The sequence below is a fragment of the Ascaphus truei genome, chromosome 10, assembly GCF_040206685.1.
Source record: "Ascaphus truei isolate aAscTru1 chromosome 10, aAscTru1.hap1, whole genome shotgun sequence".
NCBI lineage: Eukaryota > Metazoa > Chordata > Amphibia > Anura > Ascaphidae > Ascaphus > Ascaphus truei.
In genome coordinates this window covers 9,028,819-9,053,116 of record NC_134492.1, presented here as the reverse complement: position 1 = coordinate 9,053,116, position 24,298 = coordinate 9,028,819, and the positions used below count along the sequence as shown (strand labels likewise).

The window sequence follows — 24,298 nt, the reverse complement described above, 5'->3', positions numbered from 1 at the left end:
TCTATATACGATTTATTACACCAAGTTCCCTCAACCCTTGGAGTACCAGAGGCCGTGGGACCAGAATGCCATGGCCCCTCCGGTACTTGCAATCACACGTTTTGTCACTGATGAGACAGAGAGGAGTCATCTTTCTTCCATAGCAGCACAAGTCACTTTCTTCCCTAATATAACAAGCAGTGTTTTATTTATTTATTTACGTTGCCCCAACTGGCAGACCCCCATGACATAACAGCAACGTCGCTGGGCAAAGGTTTAAAATATGCCATTTTCACAAAGATTGTTTTATTTTCTCCTTCTCATCTGTTATCTTTTATTTGTATGGCATTAATGTACAATGTTGGGAGGATAATAACTTAGTATGACAAGAGTAGATATAGTTAAGCCAAACTGAAACCAATAGGCACAGTCCCTGGCCCAATGAGCCCTTAAGTAAAATGTGAAAGATTTCAGGTAAAGTGTGTTTAATGTAAAAAAATCACGCTAACGTATCCCAAATACTGTTTTTTTCCCTCAATATGCTGCCATGTTCAGTATTGCTGCAGTCCCAATAACTTGTGGTAATGCCGGTCAGGGACAATTTGGTAACAGGAAGGGTTGTTATAAGTGTAAATGCAAGAATTCATTTTGTAGCATCACCGTGGTTAGACATCGATTCGGCTACATTATTGCATCTTCCTGTCATATAGGGAGAATGCAAATGTACCATTACATTCATGTTTAAATACCAGAACAAAAGCATCACCAGAACTAAAACTTGGCAGCTTCTTGTAAATATCCATATTCTCACGACACTTAAAAATATATAGTTATATACACTTTGTCTGCCTTTAACAGTGGTATAAATGTGTTGCAGGACGAAGAGGTTGATGTCAGACCACCAATAAAAAGCTGTGCTCCATTTTCACACAAAGTAAACATGAAGGCTCGTTTCGAACAAATGGCAAAGGCCAGAGAAGAGGAGGAACAGCGAAGAATTGAAGAACAAAAACTCCAGCGTATGGAATTTGAACAGAAAGAAATTGATGCGGCATTACAAAAGGTAGTTATGGTCCTGAAACTTCCCAGAACAATTAAACTTTGCTTTAAGGCACATCATACTAAACCTGCAACTAAGATAACAATTCAAGAAAAAGGGTGCGCATGAGTGGGTTTCCAGGTCAAAGTGTAACAACCCCAATAGTACACAATTTTGGGGAACGACCGCTAGACTAAATTGTATTTGTCAAGCTGTTTGACGTTCAACCAAAAGCATGTTACAGATTAAAAATGTGTACATCAGAAGGGAAAGTTGGTTACAAGCAAGACATTTTAAAAGTGGCATACTGTAGATATTTCAGGAATTTGCAGGTTTTACTATTTGTTGCTGAATTTGTCTACTGTAGTAAGAAGAAAAATCTAACCTTCTGGTTAACAGATGTTTTAGTTTAACCAAAACATTAGGTGACAGTAATTAAACCTTAACTTGCCCATGTTTAAGTATTTAGTACTGTTGCATTTCTATGTATCTGAAAAGCATCCATTTTTTTTTACGTATGAATATATTTATATAATTATTTTACAGAAGAAAGAGGATGAGGTGGAGGAGGAAGATGCTGGTATTAACAGCTCACAATATGACGACGAAGAGCTTGCTCGGTCTGGGGCACCTTGGTTCAAGAAGCCCCTAAAAAATATATCTGTAGTAGATGGTGAGCCAGTAAGGTTTACCGTTAAAATTACCGGAGAACCAAAGCCCAAAGTAACGTGGTGGTTCGAAGGTGAAATGCTGCAGGACTGTGAAGACTATCAGTATATTGAAAGAGGAGAAACCTATTGCCTTTACCTACCTGAAACATTTCCAGAAGATGAAGGAGAATATATGTGTAAAGTAGTGAACAGCAGAGGCACAGCCGCTAGCAGCTGTATTCTTAGCATTGAAAGTAAGAGTTAATGCTTCACCTTATTTTACGTTTGTTGCACGAGTACTTTACTGTTTAAGAAACATGCATATTAGAAGTCCCTTCTCACGCCTTTTCTTTTCCTTTCTCGCTCTAGCTGATGACTATTAACATCCTGCTTTTACTGGAGTTTCCCTTCTTTGACTCATTGCATTTATCCTTCAGTGGGGTCCAAGAGAAATGAGAACCTATCGTACATTAATTTGGCATTCCTGTAATAATACAACGGTGGCCTTAAAATGCATGTGTTGCTAAAGCGAAGTGAACCAAGATACAAATACTTACAGGGAAATCTGCACATTGAAGAATTCTAAAGCACCAGCAATAACTTTTCTAAATATTTTATTTGTCCTGATGTTCCCCCTGTGCTAAAGATAAATGTATGCTATTTTACATTTGACTGAAGTTGTCTTTAATGCCTTCCCCCCTCCAGACAATGTAATGTTTAACTGCAAGATATTTTCCAATAAATAGTTTGGTTTTGCAGTTTATTAAAATAATGTATTGGTTAGTATGAAATAGGTTCTTTGTTTTGTTTTTTTTACACCTTAATAGGCCATTTGAAGTTCATCTACCATGTGAGCAGGATTTGAATGTAATAAAAACAGACACAAAAAAGTAGAGTTACACCAAAACTTGATTAATTTATTTATTTTATTTATGTTGAAAAGGTAAATTAAAGCAAACATTCTAGAAATGCAAAATGTAAGATAAAAGGATAATGACTAGTTCACAATGCATAATTCTATAAAGACATTTCTATCTACTGAAACTCCAGCATTTTTTTCTAATATAACTAAATGCAAAACAAGGTTCTAGACTGTATACCTTTCACTGGACAGGAATTCATTTGAGCAAAGCCCAACAGGAGTGAAAAAGATGTGTCTTTACAAAACTGCAGAATAGAATTCTAAATACTTTAAAGGACCAAGTATTTCAAACAAGGTAACAATATTCAAGAATACATAAGTGTACTAAGAAAAGAAACCCTGCATATGCTCCAAAAGCTTTTCAACTGTACAGAAAAAGCACTCTTTACAATACGCAGCAGGTACAATGAACAACGTAATAGAATGCGTCTCACAGCAAAGATTATCCATCCCACCCCAATTCCAATATTTACAGATGTCTAGTAAAAAAAAAAAAAACTCATTCTAAATTCTCCATCCTTCTCCACTGGTATATAGCCTACTTCTTCCAGCCGAAGAAAAAACAAACAGCCATAACAAGTTGGCTCTAAATATATAATATATAATATATAATATATAATATATATTATATAATATATATTATATAATATATATTATATATTATATATAAATATATATATATATATATATATATATATATATATATATATATATATTTATATATATATATATATATATATATATATATATATTTCAATTGTCATACAGTACTTTCCACTGCATAAAAACTGCTTATGCTATGAAGTGTAAGTTTTACTAAGAAATGTGTTAAACAGCTGGACATCATGACAAAAATGCATAAAGTTACAATTTCCCTGCTTGTGAAATGACAGCACGTTTGTCATTCATGATTTCCTTGCTAAAATAAAAACCAACGTTGAATGAACTTAAGTCTAAAATAGTACAAGCTAAGCTAATGTCTCTTAGAAATAGTACATCATATTAGTAAGTAATATTCCTTTCATAGGTTAAGAAATCAGAAAATAACGAACAGACTTCTTATGGCATCCATCAATTTACATTTATTGAAACCATTTAAACAATACACAAATCCTTAGACAATTGTGTACCCATTACATACAAAAAAAAAGCCATTGGAAATCTACAAGTCACATTTATAAGGCATTCAGTTTACCTCAAATCCAAGCTCCTCCTCACTAGGACACTGACATCACAGTAGCTTTTTAAAGCCAGTCTTCTTTTTACACAGGATAGTATCTTCTGCAGAGAACACTTTTCGTAGGACGAAAATGCATCTCATACGCATATGTAGGACACATGTATGTGACAACACAATACTGCACATTAAGTTAACCCAAAGATTAATATTTGAACCCTTACATGTGTAATCATTTAGTAATGAAATCACAGCAAAACTAGGTGTTCAATATGCTATGACAAGTAGATTAGTAAATATTACTGGATCATAGATGCAAGGCCTACTTAAAGACACGGCAAGAAAACACTATTTTTCTTGTCATACAATACTAGTTGTGCAGAAAATATATAGAAATAAAGCACTCGTAAAACTGCATTATACGTCTACGAAATGTAAGCATTTTACATTTGTCTATATTAACAAATATTCAGACAGTAAATATTTTACATCTCCAAATAATGAACTGCTATTAAAGTAGAATCTTAGACTAAAGTAACATTTGGAGATTAAGCATACATGCTATTAGGAATTCAATTTTGATTGTTACACAAGTTTAACCGGTTGTGCAAAATTTAGTTTGTTTCAGTTTATACAAAGTATAACTATTCAAAGTTTGTTAAAAATGTATTCTAAGATCAAAAGATAGTAGCACAATCGTCTGATTTTCCTTTAGCTTAAAAAAGTGCGAGAAGCGTTGGTGAAGGTCAGAAATAATAGTAATGGAAGTGGGCATTAACAGTTTTATTCCATGCTTTAGGCTTGGAAAGCACTAAATATACGATAACCCAATATACGATAACCCAAGAGTATTTCCCCATGAAACCTTGCCTAAAAACATTGACAAAAATGGCTACAACTATTTAAGTGCACTTTTGTCACTACCAATCTCCTTCCACTGAGTTCATAAGTATAAACAGCAAAATACATTTAAAGGAGCACTGCTTGGTCCAACACTGTAGATTATCAGAAAATGACAGCCTTTTCATTCCATGACCCACCCTATATCAAATACAATTAGAAACTGTACATGACATACATTTACCAGGCCTTATATTTTATTTATAAAAGGGGCAGGAAGCTTTAGCCAAGCAGCCTCACTAGAGAAGATTGCTATGATTCAGCCTAATCAGGAATTAGTGGAAAGTCCTACAAATAATTGTTTTATGATTTTAAAGGTTATAACGAGTATGAAAAAAAAAAAGTGGCAAAAACACCCCCATACAGTGCACAGCAAATAAAAATAGCACTTGGTACATTCGCATGCAAGGTTGAACACTGCTTTGAGACAGGTAAAGTATTTGCCAATATTCTGCCAATAGATTTATTTATACCGGACCATGCACTAGCGCTCCTTTAAAAAAAAGATAGTTGAGCACCAACACTGATATTTAAGCAAGATCTTAAACTTTGTGAAGCTGTGAACGTCCTACTCTGCAACTTTTAGTGCAGACTTCTTTATAATGTACATTACATCTAAACAGTACTAAATACCACTAAATCCTAAAATTACTACTTCCCCAAAAATGCTACATGCTTTAAGGTATTCTGCTTTAAAATCAAGATACATAAATGGCAAAAATATAAACACTACTGCATAACAGTAACAATTTAGAGGATAAATGTCAAGTAAAGGCATCAATAGTGATCAAAAACAATAATTTGCACTATTATGCATAGTTATACATTGCTGAATATTTTGCCAATTTTACCTTCTACATGGAGCCCTTCTATGGTCCATGCTCATCGGCTCACCAATGGCATACACTGAAAGGATTCCTCCTTATGGGTGGGAACTATCTCAGGACCTGATTCTATGAGCTATGATTTGGTGCTTGCAGCATCTTCAGCACTGTGTGTGAAAATCAAGGCAGGAATTTTGAATCTTTTATGTACAAATAAGCAGGACTTAGAAATAGAAAAAGCATCAGCACATTTTAGAAATGTAAGCAACAACAAAAGACTGATCTGGTGAAGCGGCTTTATAAACAAAAAAGGCAAAAAATTAAATATACTGCTCAAACAGTAAAATCAAATGCAGTGAAAACCTTTACATATGAAGATATATCCATTACTGTACCGTTAATAGCTACAGCATTGAATGGCTCGAGTCTGAAAAAGTAAATCCCTTGCAGAAGCAAAATGTAGCTGCTGCATAAACACCATTTACGTACATAAGCATCTTGTAACAGAAATGTTGCATCTGTTCTACAAACTGAAAACTACCTGCGAAGGCTATAGAAGTACTTGCACATACTAGCTACTAAAATAGAAACTTAAAGGGGGAGGGGAAATACATTTCAGTGGCCTTAGAATGATGCAATAAAACATTTAAAAAACGAGGGGAAAAAACGACAACTGCCTGTTAAATTGTATACATTCTATTCATAAGTCCGAGAACAAAAATAGTTGGTAAAGCAAATTTTGGCATACACAACCACAAATCTTACAGGAACAACATCAATGGATACACTTGTATTGATATGCTTCCTTAGGTTGTGCTTACCTGATGCTTTTTGCAGCAGAACCTAAGGTGGAAGATCTGGGAAGGCACTGTGAACTGTAAATATTTTCACTGTTTCCAACTAATAGATATTTTTAGACCTGAAATGAATTAGATCAACAGCCTCCATTTGTAAATTCGGTCATAAAAAGCCATCTGAATGTTAGTGCAATTGACCATCACTTATGTACCCAAGACAAATTGTCATGCAAAATACATGGAGTACTTGGAAATGACTTACTATCATTTCACAGTGGACTGATATTCAGGTAGGTTGTAAAGGTCAAAAGTAATTCTCAACAGGTTTTCATTAAAAGAAAGAAAAAGCATTGCCATATGACATCTAATTGCTAAAGCTGTAATGACTTCAGTTTTATGGTTCAACTCTACTCAAAACGAGAATGTCACATAAAATACTTCCAACGATTTACGAGAACTCGCTATCAAAGCAAAAACCTATTACAAGTAAAACATACCAAGAATCAAATGTCCAAACCTAGGTAATTTCAAAACCATGTAGCATCAACACAAGTTATGCATGTTTACATTTATTCAGCAGTTCTGTCAGCAGAAATATTGTTTGCTTCAGCTAAACCTAAATATGGCACATACTTACCTACAAAATATAAAAGCCACATAAACTAACCCAAAAGTAGTGTTATAGGATATAGTCACAACAGTATTATGGAACAGAAGCACACAGATCATGTTGCAGTTTGCCCATTAATGCTGAGGTACTTACAGTGCAATGCCCCGTGAAGGAGCACACATTAAGGATGCTGCACCGCACAGTCCTCCTCACACCTATAGAGCTAGTCCTATACTGGTTGGATCAAACCTGCACTTCAGACAATGGCAAGACACTGTATTTGATTGTGATCTGACAGAATAGAAGCAAATATGAGCCAGCAAATATGCAGAGAGCAAACAATGGATATTAAATGCATCTCAATATGGACAGTTAAAGAAAAAAGATTTATAAAGAACATGGTGATCTATTTAAGGTAATGGAGCATAAAACAAAAACCATTGAGCTATGAAAAGTCATTATTTAGAGTTCACTACATTGATCCCTGTAATGTTTATTCTCCATGCTAAAATCTGTCTTTCAAATACCCAGTGACAATTATCTGCAATTACTTTTGCCTGCTCTTATTCAAGTAAAGCAAAAACACAGCACACACGGTCTGAAAAATATTTAAATTTATGCAGAAAGAACATGTTAATGTCAATATCAAAACAAAAGTTACAAACGTTAACCCCTACTCTGCTGGAAGGACTGCAACAAATGCAGCTCTCACCAGCAGTGGAGGAGTAATCGAATAGCTGTACATTGCTGAAAACAGCAGTCATGTAAAGGAAATATTACTGTTAATGCAAGAGAATAGTATGCTTATTTTATACATGCTATAAAGAAAGAAATGGGAACATTACTGGCACTGTTGCCTATACCTCTTAAAATGTAAAATGCAAACTCACATGAACCTTTCCTAAAACTAGTTCTGCTGGTGAGAAAAGAAAGCAATCTGAACAAGATCCAAGTCAAATAAAAAAGAAAATCTGCAAATATGTACCTTACTTCAAAGAATTAATTAAAAAAAAAAAAGACATAATTTTCCTTTAAATACTCACATATCCAACTTACCGACACAGGAGGTTTCATATTATTTATTGTAAAGCACAAAACAGGCATTTTAAAAGTGATAAAGTATACATTGAAAAAAGTACATTTGTATCACAAAGCATTGACCACATAATAGTTGCAAATACATTTGCTGGAATGTGTACATCTACACTAATATACTAAAAACAAACCGATTTTCATTTCTAAACAGAAATATTGCCTCCTGTCAGTAGTGATAGATTTGTACATTTTTCAAAACACTTTTAAACCAAACAAAAATTAAGATCTTCATCAAGGCGTCTGCATCCAAACATTTAACAAAGGTTTTCCCCAACACAATGAAGCAAATACTGTATTGTCCACTTCGTATTATTGGCCCTGTGCAGAAGAAATACATAAGAGACATACAAAAAGTTAAACAAGAAAATCCCTTTTAAAAAGGAAGCCAATTCAGGAGTGAAACCCTAAGGAAAGATTGGTTAACAAATGTTGACTGCTTCTTGCATGTTTTTCATTAGCCCTGGAGGGGGAAAATGTTGTAAACACACAGTAAAACAGCGTGCAGTACAGGAATGTTACTTTCCATGAGATTTATTTTTCACGGGTATAAGAAACTCACCCTCCCCAAAAAGTAAATGCCAAAATAAGGTCAATTGGTTGGCTATTAAGGTCATACCTGTGGTGCTGGAGGATGTTGTGGCATCCCTTGTGGACTTGTCTGGGCATAATAAGCAGCTTGCTGTCTGTAGTACTCTGCCCAGGCTGCACTGTAGTCTGGTTGACCAGCTGGAGGTGCAGCACCTTGAGCTGGAACGGTTTGTCCTAAAAATGAAGGACAAGAACACAAAGCTCAATTTAAAGGACAGGATGGTAAGAGTTCAAAGCTGGGTCAAATGAACAGGGCAAAATAAGCACTGTTCTCTGGCAATGGTAAAAGTTCAGTAGCAGGTTAAAACAATGGGAAACACTACTTTACTAATCTTACACACTTTTCCCAAATGTCACTTAATTCCCTAGACACTGGGGCAAGTGACCTTTTCAGACTGGTGGCGGGCAATCTGGTTAAAATCAATGACGACATTTCTCATTTGAAATGGTAGAAAAGCCTTTTCTACCAGATCCCTGGGCTAATTCCCAAGACATGATGTATGTTGCACAAGCAGGTTGGTGTAGCTATGCATTTTATGTGACTTTCTGTATACTGCTACTTTAAACCTTTGGATGAACACAGAGATTCTTTATTTTTTGTAAGAAACTGGTGCATCCAATCTCTTTGTAAACTATATTATGATTATTTGATGATTGATGCACAGAAGAGAATCTCTGGAGAGAGAGAGTGTGTGTGTGTGTGTGTGTGTGTGTGTGTGTGTGTGTGTGTGTGTGTGTGTGTGTGTGTGTGTGTGTGTGTACCTTTTAAGTTAAATTACGTGCAGTCCTGGTGCCAAAATTTACTGCTGATTCAGAAAGACTCAGCTGCCACCAGTCTTAAGTTTTCAAAACGAAAGCAGTCTCACATTTTAATGTGGTCTGTAACTGCTACATCCGCCTATAACATTATCTCTTAATGTGCGTGCAGCGTCTTGTATATAATGTATAACCTTGCTCACTTAACATAACTATGTATTTGCCATCATAACTATGCCCAGGACATACTTGAAAACGAGAGGTAACTCACTGTATTAATTCATGGTAAAACATTTTTATAAATAAGGCTAACAAGATATGTAATTGGCAAATGACAGAACTCACCTTGTTTCTTGTAGTATTCCTCCCATGCTTTTGAATAATCTTGCTGTGGCCCTTGTTGACCTAGGGTAAAGGGATCAGTTTAAAGGCAAAGTGATTCTCTTCGGCAAAGGGAAAAAAAGGGTGTGAATTAAGCGCTAATGTGAAAAGTGTGAGGTAATGTGACCTGATTAAATTCAGGTAAACCCTTAATGTGGGCTAAGCTGCCTGGTACCAAACTGACTGAAACAAAATCAGAAAATAGTAGACAAAAACAAATATAACCGGCGCCTTACAAGTCCATAAATATGTGTCTTGGAGTCCAAAGATGGATGACAAGTGTCCGAAGTTCTCCTGGTCTTGAGCTTCCAGGAAATAGGATGACCGTGTGTCCCGTGATATGTGAATCAAACACAGGGAAATATCATAGTGCAATAGTGTTAATACAATACAAGACTAACACTACAAAAAACACTCAATACAATTGACTGACATTACAAACAAGACATACAAAACCAACTGACAGATAACAATGAAGACAACAAATAGCAAGGCTGAAAATATTAAAGCTAATTTAATACAACATAAAAAACAATAAAATTGCTCAAATAAGAATGACAAGCAGATGGCTGGTCCAGTAGGTTAAAACCGGGACCCTACTCACAAGATGATATGAGTAAACAGGCACTGTGAATCAAGCGGCGGTGTGGTGTCAGCAAATCCTCCGGTCACGCTGGATTGTCTACAGATGCACTCCAGTGCCTTCCTGCCTTCTGGGCGGATGCTCCAACGCGGGGAGTGGACTTCCGGGGGAGATGAACCTCTTCCTACTCGCAACTTGGAACACGCCTGTCGCACGTCTCGAGTCAATGACGTCACTTCTTCAGGGGATCCCTTCAGATCCCCTGAAGTGACGCGCAAAGGCACGAAACGCGTAGCTTTAAAGTTCACTAGCTATATCTGACGTCTGACTCGAGACGTGCGACAGGCGTGTTCCAAGTTGCGAGTAGGAAGAGGTTCATCTCCCCCGGAAGTCCACTCCCCGCATTGGAGCATCCGCCCAGGAAGGCACTGGAGTGCATCTGTAGACACTCCAGCGTGACCGGAGGATTTGCTGACACCACACCGCCGCTTGATTCACAGTGCCTGTTTACTCATACCATCTTGTGAGTAGGGTCCCGGTTTTAACCTACTGGACCAGCCATCTCCTTGTCATTCTTATTTGAGCAATTTTATTGTTTATGTTGTATTAAATTAGCTTTTATATTTTCAGCCTTGCTATTTGTTGTCTTCATTGTTATCTGTCAGTTGGTTATATATGTCTTGTTTGTAATGTCAGTCAATTGTATTGAGTGTTTTTTGTAGTGTTAGTCTTGTATTGTATTAACACTATTGCACTATTGCACTATGATATTTCCCTGTGTTTGATTCACATATCACGGGACACACGGTCATCCTATTTCCTGGAAGCTCAAGACCAGGAGAACTTCGGACACTTGTCATCCATCTTTGGACTCTAAGACACATATTTATGGACTTGTAAGGCGCCGGGTTATATTTGTTTTTGTCTCTTCGGCAAAGCTTTTGCTTATTCAGAACCAGGCGTTACAAAGTTCTTAGTTCATTTAATATTTTGACTGCTACCGTACACCATATAAAAAAGTACACAAACTTAGTTGGCTATGTGGCAAAATTAGTGTAACCCTTAGGTATTCTTTGATCCGAGGAAGAGAGCTATTGAAAATGTGTCAACTATCAATTGTTAGTACAAATAAAAAGTATTGCCTAATACTGAAGTACTCATTTACGCTGCACTATTGCAACTGGACTAACAAGGCTACTTTCTACATGGTAATTGTAATGTTAGGACAACCCTGTATCCTACTTACTAGTACACGTGTAACCAATATCTACACAATTAGGAAATACCAATATGATCACATACCCATTTTTTTGTAATACTCCTCCCAAGCCTTTGTATAATCAACTTGCCCAGCTTGAGGTGCAGCTGGTGGCTCAGCTAGATTTGAAAGATGACATTTAAGCAAAAATTTGATTAAAATTACAATCATTTACAGACTGCTACATTATATACACAATAGAACTATGATCTACAATACACAATAAAAACCATTTTAACATTACACTACATGAATCAGTTAAGGGACGTCACTTCTGCATGCTGTGCATGTCATTTGTTTTATAAGAATTTAAACATGCCACCTACAAGTGGCAATCCTTAAGATGCCTACACCCTAAAACTTGAGGTTTTAACAGCCTGATGTCGGAAGCAAATACATCCAAACCAATACCAAACTGTAAATAAAGTGAAAGGAATGTAAGAGCCACAGACTTTACAGTTGCCAGAGTGTTAAAACACACAATGTCCCATTACTGTAAACCAGTAAAAGGATTTCCTTTTAATAAAAAGGATTTTGCTACCTTGTCCATTAGTTTGGGTTGAACTTGGTCCACCAGATGGAGCTGCAGGTGGCTGGGGTGCTTGCTGCTGATAATAGTGAGCATAATAAGCTGCCCATGCTGCTGAATTGGGATCTGTTCCTGCTTTACCTAAGAAATTAAACATCACACTCTTGTAGTGTAAGGTATTTTTTTAGAAATAACAAATGTCTACAGAAAACCCTTGCCAAAGCCCCCCCCCCCCCCTCCAACAGCAGATTTGTTCTTTTGTTTATCCAGCTATTTATTGATTCATACAAACCAAGAAGTGTTTCGGATATCAATTTATATTAACTGTATTGCTTTAATTCAAGACATGTAGCAATATCTAGTAGTTCTAGAATCTGTAATTAATTCTTATTTCAGGTATTTTATTTATAAAAAAACAAACAAACAAAAAAAAACAAACAAAACAAAAAAACAGTTACCAGTCTTTCCCATGCACAAAAAATACACCGAATTTGCTACAATATCAAGCAAAAGTAGCTGCATTAGCACAGGTCCGTTTACAGCCTGTACTGAACACCAAGAATTTACTTGTGCCTTAATATTAAGAAAAATCGACAAAGTATGGAACGACCCATAGCAACAATCAGATGATTTTGCCCATTTTAAATTCCATGCTTTTCAAAATGTACATTTAACATAATATTATATACATGACGTTACCATAAACCCGTTTGCACAGGGGCTAGACAGGTTTAACACACTTTGGCTGGTAGTAGAAAGGAGCAGGGTCGCTGTGTGCAGCTCACGGCCATCACTTGGCGCTGCATGGACCACATAGCAGCTCCACCCAGGGCACCCCAGCTTCTCTGTGCTGGCAAGTGTATATATGTGAACATGAATGTAAACAGTATGTGGTTTGCAAATAGGGTGCAAATAGGGTGCACGAATACAGATGTAGCAAGAAGTTATGTTCACAGCGCCGGGGAGTGTGTCGGCATTAATCCTTTGGTGAGGCAGTGTAGGGGCAGTCTTGCTACATCTGTATATAAAAAGGTGTGTGTGGTGTGTGTGGTGTGTGGTGTGTGGGTGAGACAAAGCAGACTTCAATGCTCCTGATTAAAATACATCCTGTAATAATGCAGAATATCAAACTGTATTGGATATAGATATACATATACATATATATATTTGATATGTATATGATGCTTGTTTGTGGTGAGATGTGCGTTCATGTATTTGGCGTGTGCATGAATGTAGTATGGGTTTATGGTGTGATTGTATGTATATGTGGCTTGCGAATGAATGAGTATGCCCCCGGATTACTGGGTTAGTTGGCTGGGCTTGACCGCGGCTATTAAATGAAACCACTGTTTCACACACAAACATGTTACCATAAAATACGGTCAGTCGGACAGACAGTTTCTGAATGACGCAGAGCAGCACGTTTGTGTTTGCAATTAGAGACCTCAATGAAACAATGTTACCAGGGTTAGTAACTTAACAGAGCATTCTGTTTCAGATGCATCTGACCAGATTTTTTAGCATTTTTAAATGTAAGAAATCGCTTCTGGAAGTGTCTGCTATGCATTTCTACACGGATGGGCTAACCAGCAGAGTTGACAAAAATATCCAATATCTATCCTGTGAAACAAATACTGATCACTAGAAACTACAGTGTACTCAAAGCAAAGCATATAAAAAGCATGCTGAATGAAATTTTTGTAAGTGTTAAAAATAAAAAATATATGTATAAACTTACTTGGGTCTGGCTGGCTTGGTTGCTGCCAATGTGGGTACGTATTTCCCCATCCTTGAGGAGCATATGGAGCAGGAGGGCCACTTAAAAAAAAATAATATATAAATATATTTAAAATCAACATTTAACAAAACCATCCAGATGACCATAAAACCAACCCTTCATTTTGAAAGCACAACTTACTGAGGTGCTGGTCCTGGGGGACCAGGATTATAAGGTGGTGGATTGTAGGGTCCCATAGGAGCACCGGGGCCAGGTGGTCCAGGAGGTCCATGTGGGCCAGGTACACCAGGAGGACCATGAGGAACAGGGGGACCCAGGGGATTCACTGGACCCTGCAAATAAATAAGGGAAATTCACTAATTGATTAAGGCGGCACTGTGTTTTAAAATTTTTTTTTTTTTTTTACAGATTTGAAGCAGGGGGGGGGATCGTCTCCGCAGCTAAACTGCTCAATGACCCCATTTCCAGAGATACCGGCACCTTCTTCGAAGTAAAGTATCACGGTAGTTTAAATGTCCCAGTCACTCTGGCCAATAGGACGATGCAACTGCTTCCTGTTGGCCAGCGTGAAGCGGGACATTTAACGCCGCCATTTAGTTAGATACACAACTTCCCTGGCTTTAGATACCAGCACCCCCTACGGATGTAAGTATCTCTCGAAGGGGGTTCCTGCTTCAAACATGTAGTTTACACAAAACAAAAATGCAGAATATAGTGCTGCTTTAAGTGAGCATAATTGTTACATTCTGAAATCAGCAAGAACTATTTTGGGGGAAAGTACTTAATGAATTATGGCAAAATGATCCAGCACTATATTTTCCTACATTAAAGCAGCAGTCCGCCCTTTCCATTGTTGGCCATTTCCATTGTTGGCCAAAGTAGCCATGTTTCTGTTTACCAGAAATCAGGGGGGCGGTGGAGGGGAAGAGAGAAAAGGCAGATCAGCTCTAATTTTAATGGTACCTCCAGTTCAAGAGAGGAAAAAAAATAAAAAAATAAATGATATATAGAATTTACCAGTTTTGAAACTGATGCAATTTCTTTAAGACTTGTGTGACCAAAGCCAGATTTACTTAAGGGACTAATGCTTTGAAAGAGTCAGGTTCTACGCAGTGAAAAAGTAAACCAATAGTGCCGTTTCATAGATTATGCAGCAAGTGTTAAAAAATAAAATCACATGTAAATGTTTAATCCCTGGGAAATATAGTTTATGCAGGAAATGAGCAATGATCTGTAGAATATAAAAAGGGACCTGTTACAGGAACAGAAAGTGGACCCGTCATATGAATCGTGCCCATAAGTTTAGATGTACATAAATGAAATGCATCTATACAGACATGCACACGTACAGATCTCAGTTGTTAATGTTGGAAGCTACAAGGAAGAAAGAATGATTAGTCAATTGTTATATAGTAGTTTAGCTAAAGGAATATCCAACGCATACCGTACTTACTCCGATCTTCTCTTCAATAAGCTGCCTCGCATAATCTATTTGTTGTGGGGAACCCCGTATCGTAAATAATTTCATGTTTGGATCTGAATTTGGTGGGGGATTTCTTTGAAGCTCTATTCTGGCACCAGATTGCTGGCTTATGTTTTTTATTGTTTCACCACCTAGAGAAGAGTAAATAGATATAGATAAGCAAGACACATACAATGTTTAGAAGCTACATTTTATGTCTATGTAATGCACTCTATGTTCTGGCACATATGCATTATAGTTTCTATAACACATTGCTTTGTTCAATTTAAATGGAATTGGTGAACTATGCAGATTTAGCAAGGCTTCATTGCTATTTAAATGATCAGCAGCCAGGTTAGAAAACGTTGCACAATGAACTGCAGAACAAGACTAAAGCTTCTAAAAATAAGTGAATATCACAGAAAATGCATATGATTTAATCAAGGAAAAAAACAAGCATTAAGCTACCTTTTCCAATGATCAGTCCAGTTTTTACAGTTGGAACAATGAAGTTGAACTCTTGCAATCCACCCGGAGGCCCCATATTCCAGTTCCCTTGTCCCCTGCCTCTTCCTCTGCCACCCGGTCCCGGGCCACCAGGATTTCCAGACTGTGGGGAGGGGGGGGGAGAAAGATCAATGAGGAAAAGATGCCAAGGATAATGGTTTATCCACCGGAACAATACCCACAATAAGAAGTATCTTAACTGGAAAAAAAGCTTTTGCCTTTAAATATCTTGTTCAGGCAAGTTGAGGCAGTAGCTTTACACTTAAAATTACAAACTGATTACGGACTGCTGTCTAAATCTCCACCACCACTGGGATGCATTTAATTATTTGCCTATGTTACAGGTGTGAACGTGAATTTCAACCTCTGTCGGTAAACAAAAAAACAAAATATATCAACCTGGACACTTCGAAGGAGGTCTGTTATAATATCTCCAGCATGCTGACATCTGTCTGGAGGCCCTGTAATTTGTGCTATTCTTTCTGGAGTTGACCCATCATCTAGGGAGAAAAAATAAAATTGTATTGATGGTTAAAACATTTATACATAAATAACTTCCACCACTAGAAATCAATCTTCAATGCATTGTAGCAAATCTAATGCCAGCCATCATGTATCCCCCACATTTCATACAAAACTACAGGATGTAGATTTTGTCCCTTAGTCTAGAGGTGGGCACGGACATACCTGGTTTAAACTGTATTCTAACACCTGCATCATTCTGGATTTTCTTAATCATTTCACCATTTCTGCCTATCACAATTCCAACGGCAAATCGTGGTATTGGGACCTTATGGGGGGGGGGAGGGGGGAATAAAGTAAAAATTAGTCCATACAGATACAAAAGAGCTGGTTATATAGATCTTCTGTGGCACTTTAGTAGAGTAAACAATAGATTGGATCAAAACAGACAAGGCAAACCCATCTGCATGGTAAATGCAATCATTTAACCACCCCAATCCCATAAATCATGCAAAGATATAGGTTGCAAACTTCTAGTAGCAAATGGACACAACATGGATAGAATCAATTCAGTACCCAGACACACCATACTTACATCTAACCCTTCATTCCCACCGCCACCTCCTCCACCGCCACCTCCTCCACCGCCTCCACCGCCACCGCCACCGCCTATTCTTGAGCCATACTCATTTCGGACTTCTCTGAAACCTCCTTGTTCACGAATTAATTCTAATACCATTTCTTTCGCTTGCTACAAAAAAAAAAAAAAAAAACACATTGTATCACTCAAGTTATGTACAGGCATACCCTGGTTTAAGGACACACTTTAAGTACACTCGCGAGTAAGCCCAATAGGCAAACAGCAGCTCGCGCATGCGCCTGTCAGCACGTCCTGAACAGCAATACCGGCTCCCTACCTGCACCGAGGCTGTGCGCAAACGGGGAGACTATAGAGCCTGTTACACATGTTATTTACATCAGTTATGCACGTATATGACGATTGCAGTACAGTACATGCATCGATAAGTGGGGGAAAAGGTAGTGCTTCGCTTTAAGTACATTTTCGCTTTACATACATGCTCTGGACCCATTGCGTACGTTAATGCGGGGTATGCCTGTAGTCTACGTTCAAGGATTTATTAAAGTAGCTTAGTTCCTTACCTGAACTTTGTATGGGTCCCCTGTAATTCTTAGGGGCTTGTCTGCACCAGTGTTCTGGGGCCCATCCTGAATCATCACCATCTTAACTCCTGCACGTTCCTGAGTTTAAATAAAATGCATATATATTTTCTCCCTGAGCTATATGAAACAGTTCAGCATACTATAAGTTGATAAACGCACACAAATCTGCATATCAATCATACCTGAAGTTGTTTAATTGTCTCGCCCCCTTTTCCAATAACTAATCCTGCTTTACTGGCTGGAACCATGATTTCTTGAACTGCATTTCCAGGCCCATCACCATGATGAAACCCAGGCGTTGGTCTTCCCTTTTCAACAATATTGTTAAGTAACCGCTTTGCAGCTCTGCAGAGAACAGAAAAAAGTCAGTTTAAACAGAAACTTCATAAGATATGCAAAGCTCAACTGAATTCTAAAAGCATCACTTACTGAACAGAATCAGGGGTACCAGTCAGCATACAGGATCTATCTGGCATGCCACCACTATCTGAAAATGGAAAGGGAGTAAAAACAAAAACGTATCAATATTTCTAAGGAACATTAAATGTTGTTGTATTGAGATTAATATACTTGGATCAAAACATGTTACCAACTGATTGAAAAAAAAAAAAAAAAGCCTAATGAGCAAAAAAAAAAATCTGAAGGTAGAAAAAAAAAATTACCAGGGGCAATCTGTATCTTGCATCCAGATTCTTGCTGAATGCGTGAAATCTGTTCACCACCTCTGCCAATTACTTGAATGGAAATAAAAATAAAAAAAATCAAGAACTGTAGGGGGAAAAAAATGAAGTATGTCTTTTTAGTTTAAGATGAAACACTTACTGAATCCCACCATTCCATCTGGGACTTTGTATTCTTCAGTGGTAACGGACCTAGAAAAATTAAGAACTTAATCCAGCGGAAGAGTGAAAAAGTGCAGAGTAAGAAACGTATCTTGGGGTTAATATTGTGAATGACAGGTAGCTTCAGCCTATAAGACTGAACAAGATAATTAATGTGTGGCTTTATACAATAATGTATATTTTGTGATCATCATTCAGCCATGTAATCGAAAACTTAGGCACTTAAATTGTTGCACCTGTAAAATCTGCTACAAACAAATATCAACTCACAGCGCTGTTTTTGTAGAGACCGCAAAAAAATAAAATTTTTAGAAAAAGGGCATTGGGATTACTGTAATTTAAAAAAAAAAATCTAGTCGCCACTGAAATCTAGTTTGTGGACATCTATTGTAGGAAACAATTTTTTTCAAAATAATTTTGTTTAATAGTATAGAAAGCAAAGGCTTTAATGTCTCTTTTAGAGGCATTGATAGACCCCAAAAAATGGGTAAGGATCAACAAATTGTTACTTACCGTTGCTGCTGATGCATAGGAGGCATCTGCGGAGGAAAAGCTTGAGGAAAAAAAATAATTCAATTTAGGGTATAGAAAGGTAATATTTTTACATACAAAAAAACCTGGTACACATGACAGTGTAAAATCATGCAGGGTTCCCTCACTTAAATACTTACAATCATTCGGAGGAGCAACTTTCTTAGCATCTGGTTGATCTGAAAAATGATTTGTTTATGTAATTTAGTTACCATGCCAATATACTGAATTTTCAGACCTTAGGTTTCCTAAAGTACATTATTCCAACCTCAAGAGATAAAAACACTTCACAACATGGAAATTTTAGCGCAGCAATTCCCTCAACTAAAACGACGGCATCTTTTTTTTTTCTTTACAGGATTGAAACTGGGGGTAGTAAAGAACGGAACCTCAGTTTCAGCTTTGACGACACCAGGTTCCAGAGATGCAAACTAGTGAAGAAACCTGGATTACTTCCGTTTCTTTAAAAGGGATTTAAAATGACTGATTAATAGGAAACCACAACCAATGATGTTGCGGCTTCCCATCGATCACAGATTTGACAGCCATTTTGTTTTCCTTGGGAGCGAGATTTAAACATGGCAACACTTGTTGAGTATCGTGGGAACGGGGATCCCCAGAGCTATAAAAAATAAAAAAATAGGTTCAACTGCAGGTAACCCCCCCATTGATTCCCATCCTGTAAAAAAATAAAAAAATAAATTTTTTATATATATATATATATATATATATATATATATATATATATATATATATATATATATATATATATATATATATATATATATATATATATATAAATGGATGGAGGGGGATAAATAGGAAGGATAGCGGTTTTAAAATAAATCACACCATTACTGAAACAGAATTCATGGTTTCCTTTAAAATATTGCAGCATAAAGCAGCACTCAAATGCAAACTGGGGACAACAATGTGATGCACACTAAATTCTCATACTACAGCAGAGGTCCTTCACAATATAATCTTTGAATGAGCCCATCAAACCACTAGCTGCTAATGATGCTTCCATGGTCGGCTAGAGGACAAATATGATGTACTGTGAGTAATCATGGCATGTTACAAGATCATTTCCACTAAAATACAATTTAAAACGCAATTTTGTATTAAAAAGTAACAAACTAACAACCCAAATAAAAGCATGTCACAAGATATCAGTATTTAAATGAATACCACAACAAAGATCTGTAACAAATAAATGCAATGCATACAGTAGGCACTGTCATCCCTATTCAATCTGCTGTGGAGCCATTTCCTCATTCTGAGAAGAGTACAGTTCCATTCAAATGAATAGGACTAAAATCTCAGAGGGAAATTTGGTTTGCGGCATATTGATTAATGGGCATTTATATTCCTCTTGGGTGTATCATTCCCCCACCCCATAAAATCAAGAATACTTGTGCTATAAAATCTGGGACATAAAATTCAGTAAAAAGTGAGCTATCAATTCCAAGGCTCCACTATTTAATTTCCTGTCAACATATTACACACAGGTAATAAATAAAAACTCCTGCCTTTAAAAGGAGAGGGCATTCCCTCCCAGTGTGTTGTACTGCTCAGACTTGTCCAAGAGCCATCTACACACAAAATAAAAAGAATACATTACATACATCATCTGAAGCATCATTAGCTAATCTCAAATGTAAGTGTTGCTTAAAATAAAAAACGGCAAGAATTCCCTTCCACGCCTCTGAGAAGCCATAAGGTGAAAACTAATTCTAAGCTAGACACTGATCAGCAGTTGGTCAACATTCAGATGTGGAAAATCGTTTTTAGTATAAAAGACAACCCTGTGTTGTACAAAAGTAATGCCTCTGCCACTACTCTTCTGGAAAATATAATTCAGGTGGTATTCCAGCATTTCACAGGTCTGCAGCTCATTACAAAGTAAAGCTGCGTTTATAGTCCTGGCCACGGCGATCGCGTGACATACGTCGCAATAGCGATTCCTGCTTATAGTGCACGGGAAGAGAGGTTTATAGTCCAGGAGACGAGGGCGACCGGGGGCATGTTCGTGAGCGATTCGCCCTCATTGGCTGAACCGCCCGCGCAGGTTGCCGAAAGAATCAAAAATTCTATTGACTTCCGGCGACGCGCCCATGCGACAGATTACATCACCTTGTTTTGACACGGTGTGCCTTCACCGGGACTATAAGCGCGGCCTAATGCTTTGCAGGCCTCTTTATACATTTTGAAAGTAGAAACATAATCAGTTTAAAATTATAATGAATGTTACTTGGCCAAAGCAAACTATCTATGGGATCCAGGTCTTTTACGATTATATTCAGTCACCAATACAAGCAAACTATAAGAGCAGGTTGCACAAGTCCGAACACTTCTTTGCTTGAGGACAGATAGCAAACAGGAACTCTGTAGTCACTCAGCAATATTACATTCTGATGGAATTGAATGTGCTACAAAAGTTCCAGTTGTGTACAATACCATCTACTGGCTTAAAAATAGATCTGTTACCAACATTTTCTTTGACACGTCAGAAAGGGCCTAAATATTTTAATATGAACAGCTGAATACCATATCAAAACTAGAAACATTTGTACATACCTCCATCATCAAGTGGCCTCTTTTGCCCACCAAATCCATAGTCGTTTGAATTTAGAGATGTTCCAGTATCTCCTCCAATTTTTGCAGCAATCTGCAAGAAAAGTAGCAATTTAAGCTTTAAAAAAAAAAAAACCAACACACCTAGGATTTGTTTTACGTATCCATCTAAAATTAATTTGACAGATTCTTTACCATATTAAACTTGTGACATAACATGTTTAATAGGTACACTTTGGCTTATTTATAAATTTAGAGCAGAATAAATGAGTATATATAGATATCTATCTGTATAGTTTTTTTTTTAAGTTGACAATATTTATAAATCGGGGTTTAAATGTAACTTTGCTATGGTGAACACATGCTTTGTTTTTAGACCTTTCCTACAGGTGATTTGTTTTTGGTATGCCCATTGAAGTCATAATTACTATGCAATAGTCACAAATAGTTTATGGCTAGGAGTTTTGAATTGAATGGACCCGGAGAAAAAGGAAACATTCATTTTTCACGATGCACAAAAACTTATATTAAAAGGGTAGTATCTACTTGTACCAAAGTAAGTTAAGGTTGGTGGCTTAATAGGTGAAATGTAAAAAACTATTATAAATTTGCTATTGTATACCAATGTTAAAAAAAATTGAGGAATAACTTATAAATGCCCTTAAAATTGTGACTGTTTAAACTAGCATCAAATGTTGTTTTTGGCAAACATGTTGGTGTAATATACTTCTGAAAGAGGCAATCCACGCAGACCTTAAAAAAAATTGTTTTAATATATGCAGCCTTTAATTACCTTTATTGAAAACCAATTACACAAGCCGTCGATCGATTTGTTCTCCTATAATTGACTAGCAACAATCCTGCTGCCCGGGGTTTACTAAATGGCGGCCTTTCCGTATCAGTGTAACTCAGCAGCTACAATGTATTCTTAAATTACGAAGGTGTTACAGTTCACAGCTCAAACAGTTGGGAATATTAGCAACAAATCAAACAGGAAAGTGTTGCAGAGATGTTACACTGATGGGTAAATACAAATCTGCTAAAGGCCGAGTCCCCACTGGCGGCGCGGTTACACACACGGCGCTTTCGCAAATAAATTTTTTAAACTTTCCTGCTTGCTCAGATAGCCCGCAATTGCACCCCCTCTTCCCCCCACGCAAGTTGCAGGACACCCTGTGCTCATGCTCTAAGCACCAGCGGAGACTCAGCCATAGAAAGGCAATGATACTCATAGTAACTCTTTAAAATGATATTAAGAGCTGAATTAGAAATATATAATACTACAGAACTGATTAATTTTTTTTTAAAAAACGACTATTTCTTGGATTCTTGGATTGCTCCCTTAAGGAAGAGATATACAGTATAGCAATAAAAAAAATTATTATAAAGAAAGTATTAAAATTATGAAAAACGAATATGTAGCACTTCTTGTACAGAACACTGAATTAAAGCACAGATTCTTCCGTTTGATAGCATTTCTTTACAAACACAGGAACAGAGTCCAGTTTCATTTTCAGGACTAAAACAGTCTTGGCACAAATGGATTAAAGTTTGTAAAACTGCAAAGCGTTTACAATTATTATTATGAAAAAAAAATTATATTTAACATTTTAACGCGCTACTGAAAACCATCCGGTTAAGAAAAAGTTGCATATAACAGAACAAACATGCAATCCTCCTTTCACTTGTGGTAGAGGACGGTCCCTTTAAGGGGAGCAGGAAATGAATAAAATCTGCCAGATTAAGTAGTACTGAATTTCAGAAAATCGCACACAGGAAATGATGCAGACTTAAACATTTATATGGATGCCTCCAATTGTCATTGCTGCATCAGAGGCCACGTGCAGACAATGATATATGACCACAGGCCCAACTGAGGCATCTGGTCATGTACCAACTGCTGGGAGGCCTGAAATACAAAGGCAAGGCGGATCATAACATGGAAACTTTCCGAGGGGCGATGGGGGATCAAGATGGTAAAGCAGGAACAGAGTAAAGATTGTACCCATCCAGGTCAGTGTTTTTTGGTGACGGAGGCCAACTCCAGTCCTCAATGGCCACCAACAGGTCAGGTTCAGGCTATCCCTGCTTAAGCACATGTGGTGCAGTCTCCGAGTGAGCCACCAGTGCTGAAGCAGGGATATCCTCAATTTGCCATGTTAGTGGCCCCCAAGAACTGGAGTTGCCCATCCCTCAGTTAGGGGCTTAAGCCTGACTGAGATATAAGCAGTGCTGTTAGAGAGCCCCCCTGCGCCAGCCGCGAAACACCATGTCCTGGAAGCAGCGAAGGGGGTGCGACCCTACAAAGCCCGCCAGCAAGCGAGCAGTGAAGCGGCGAAAGGTCAGGTGGGATAGTCCGCCCAAGGACACAAAGGGGCTCCTCCTGCAACCCCTGCCTTCTCCAGCCGCCCGGAAAAGAGCGACGAGATCCGCGGAAATCCCGACTTTACCGAGCGCCCGCGGAGGCACATAGCGCGGCTACACAAACTCACACCATCCCGATCCACACTAATATATACACACACACACACACACCAATAAATAAATATATATACACACACACATATCCACGCACCAAAAAGAACAAAATAAAATCACACACAATTATATACATATAAAAACAATCCCGGCACATCCCGCCCGCTCTATACACGGCGCAGAGTATATGGTATAAATAGGCCCACCCCGACCCTGGCTGTAGCGAGGCCAGTCTGCCGAACCCCACGTTACAGAGTATAACCCCCCGCACATTACCATTCCTAATCCGTATATCGGGTGCGGAGGCGCGGTGGGGACACAGGCTGCGCGGCGCGGGACCTCTCACACAAACAAGTTAAACCGGCTTGTAACGAGCTGAAGTGCCACACTGACGCAGAGAGGCGAGGCCTGCGTAGGGGAGCGCGAGGCCT

General features: G+C 37.8%; 3 protein-coding genes across 18 annotated transcripts in view; 2 read left to right on the top strand and 1 right to left on the bottom strand.

Moving 5' to 3' along the window:
- The window catches only part of NEXN (nexilin F-actin binding protein), a 41,931-nt gene extending 39,472 nt beyond the window's left edge, over positions 1–2,459 (top strand). For 6 of the 8 annotated variants that reach the window (XM_075615737.1, XM_075615738.1, XM_075615732.1 and 3 more), the window contains 3 exons: positions 857–1,042; positions 1,565–1,922; positions 2,038–2,459. In XM_075615737.1, the coding sequence (XP_075471852.1) occupies positions 857–1,042; positions 1,565–1,922; positions 2,038–2,051 (558 nt within the window). In that variant the 3' untranslated portion in view covers positions 2,052–2,459. Of the gene's footprint in view, positions 1–856; positions 1,043–1,564; positions 1,934–2,037 lie in introns of those variants that run through there. The other 2 variants (XM_075615739.1, XM_075615733.1) reach the window with 1 other exon arrangement.
- A 5,036-nt stretch (positions 2,460–7,495) lies between these two features.
- Positions 7,496–24,298, bottom strand: part of FUBP1 (far upstream element binding protein 1) — a 17,042-nt gene continuing 239 nt past the window's right edge. Inside the window, exons 1-22 of one of the 9 annotated variants that reach the window (XM_075615745.1) lie at positions 24,144–24,290; positions 21,393–21,483; positions 20,345–20,407; positions 18,953–18,991; positions 18,795–18,834; positions 18,262–18,311; positions 18,102–18,173; positions 17,869–17,926; positions 17,622–17,784; positions 17,419–17,517; positions 16,853–17,008; positions 16,483–16,585; positions 16,195–16,295; positions 15,757–15,898; positions 15,271–15,440; positions 14,007–14,158; positions 13,827–13,906; positions 12,101–12,229; positions 11,604–11,678; positions 9,683–9,742; positions 8,610–8,755; positions 7,496–8,311 (exon numbers count right to left, since the gene is read on the bottom strand). In XM_075615745.1, the coding sequence (XP_075471860.1) occupies positions 8,303–8,311; positions 8,610–8,755; positions 9,683–9,742; positions 11,604–11,678; positions 12,101–12,229; positions 13,827–13,906; positions 14,007–14,158; positions 15,271–15,440; positions 15,757–15,898; positions 16,195–16,295; positions 16,483–16,585; positions 16,853–17,008; positions 17,419–17,517; positions 17,622–17,784; positions 17,869–17,926; positions 18,102–18,173; positions 18,262–18,311; positions 18,795–18,834; positions 18,953–18,991; positions 20,345–20,407; positions 21,393–21,483; positions 24,144–24,146 (2,001 nt within the window). In that variant the 5' untranslated portion in view covers positions 24,147–24,290 and the 3' untranslated portion in view covers positions 7,496–8,302. Of the gene's footprint in view, positions 8,312–8,609; positions 8,756–9,682; positions 9,743–11,603; positions 11,679–12,100; positions 12,230–13,826; positions 13,907–14,006; positions 14,159–15,270; positions 15,441–15,756; positions 15,899–16,194; positions 16,296–16,482; positions 16,586–16,852; positions 17,009–17,418; positions 17,518–17,621; positions 17,785–17,868; positions 17,927–18,101; positions 18,174–18,261; positions 18,312–18,794; positions 18,835–18,952; positions 18,992–20,344; positions 20,408–21,392; positions 21,484–24,143; positions 24,291–24,298 lie in introns of those variants that run through there. The other 8 variants (XM_075615741.1, XM_075615742.1, XM_075615748.1 and 5 more) reach the window with 8 other exon arrangements.
- The window catches only part of DNAJB4 (DnaJ heat shock protein family (Hsp40) member B4), a 23,212-nt gene continuing 22,213 nt past the window's right edge, over positions 23,300–24,298 (top strand). The window contains exon 1 of the mRNA XM_075615751.1: positions 23,300–23,402. Within this exon, the coding sequence (XP_075471866.1) occupies positions 23,363–23,402 (40 nt within the window). The 5' untranslated portion in view covers positions 23,300–23,362. The remainder of the gene's footprint in view (positions 23,403–24,298) is intronic.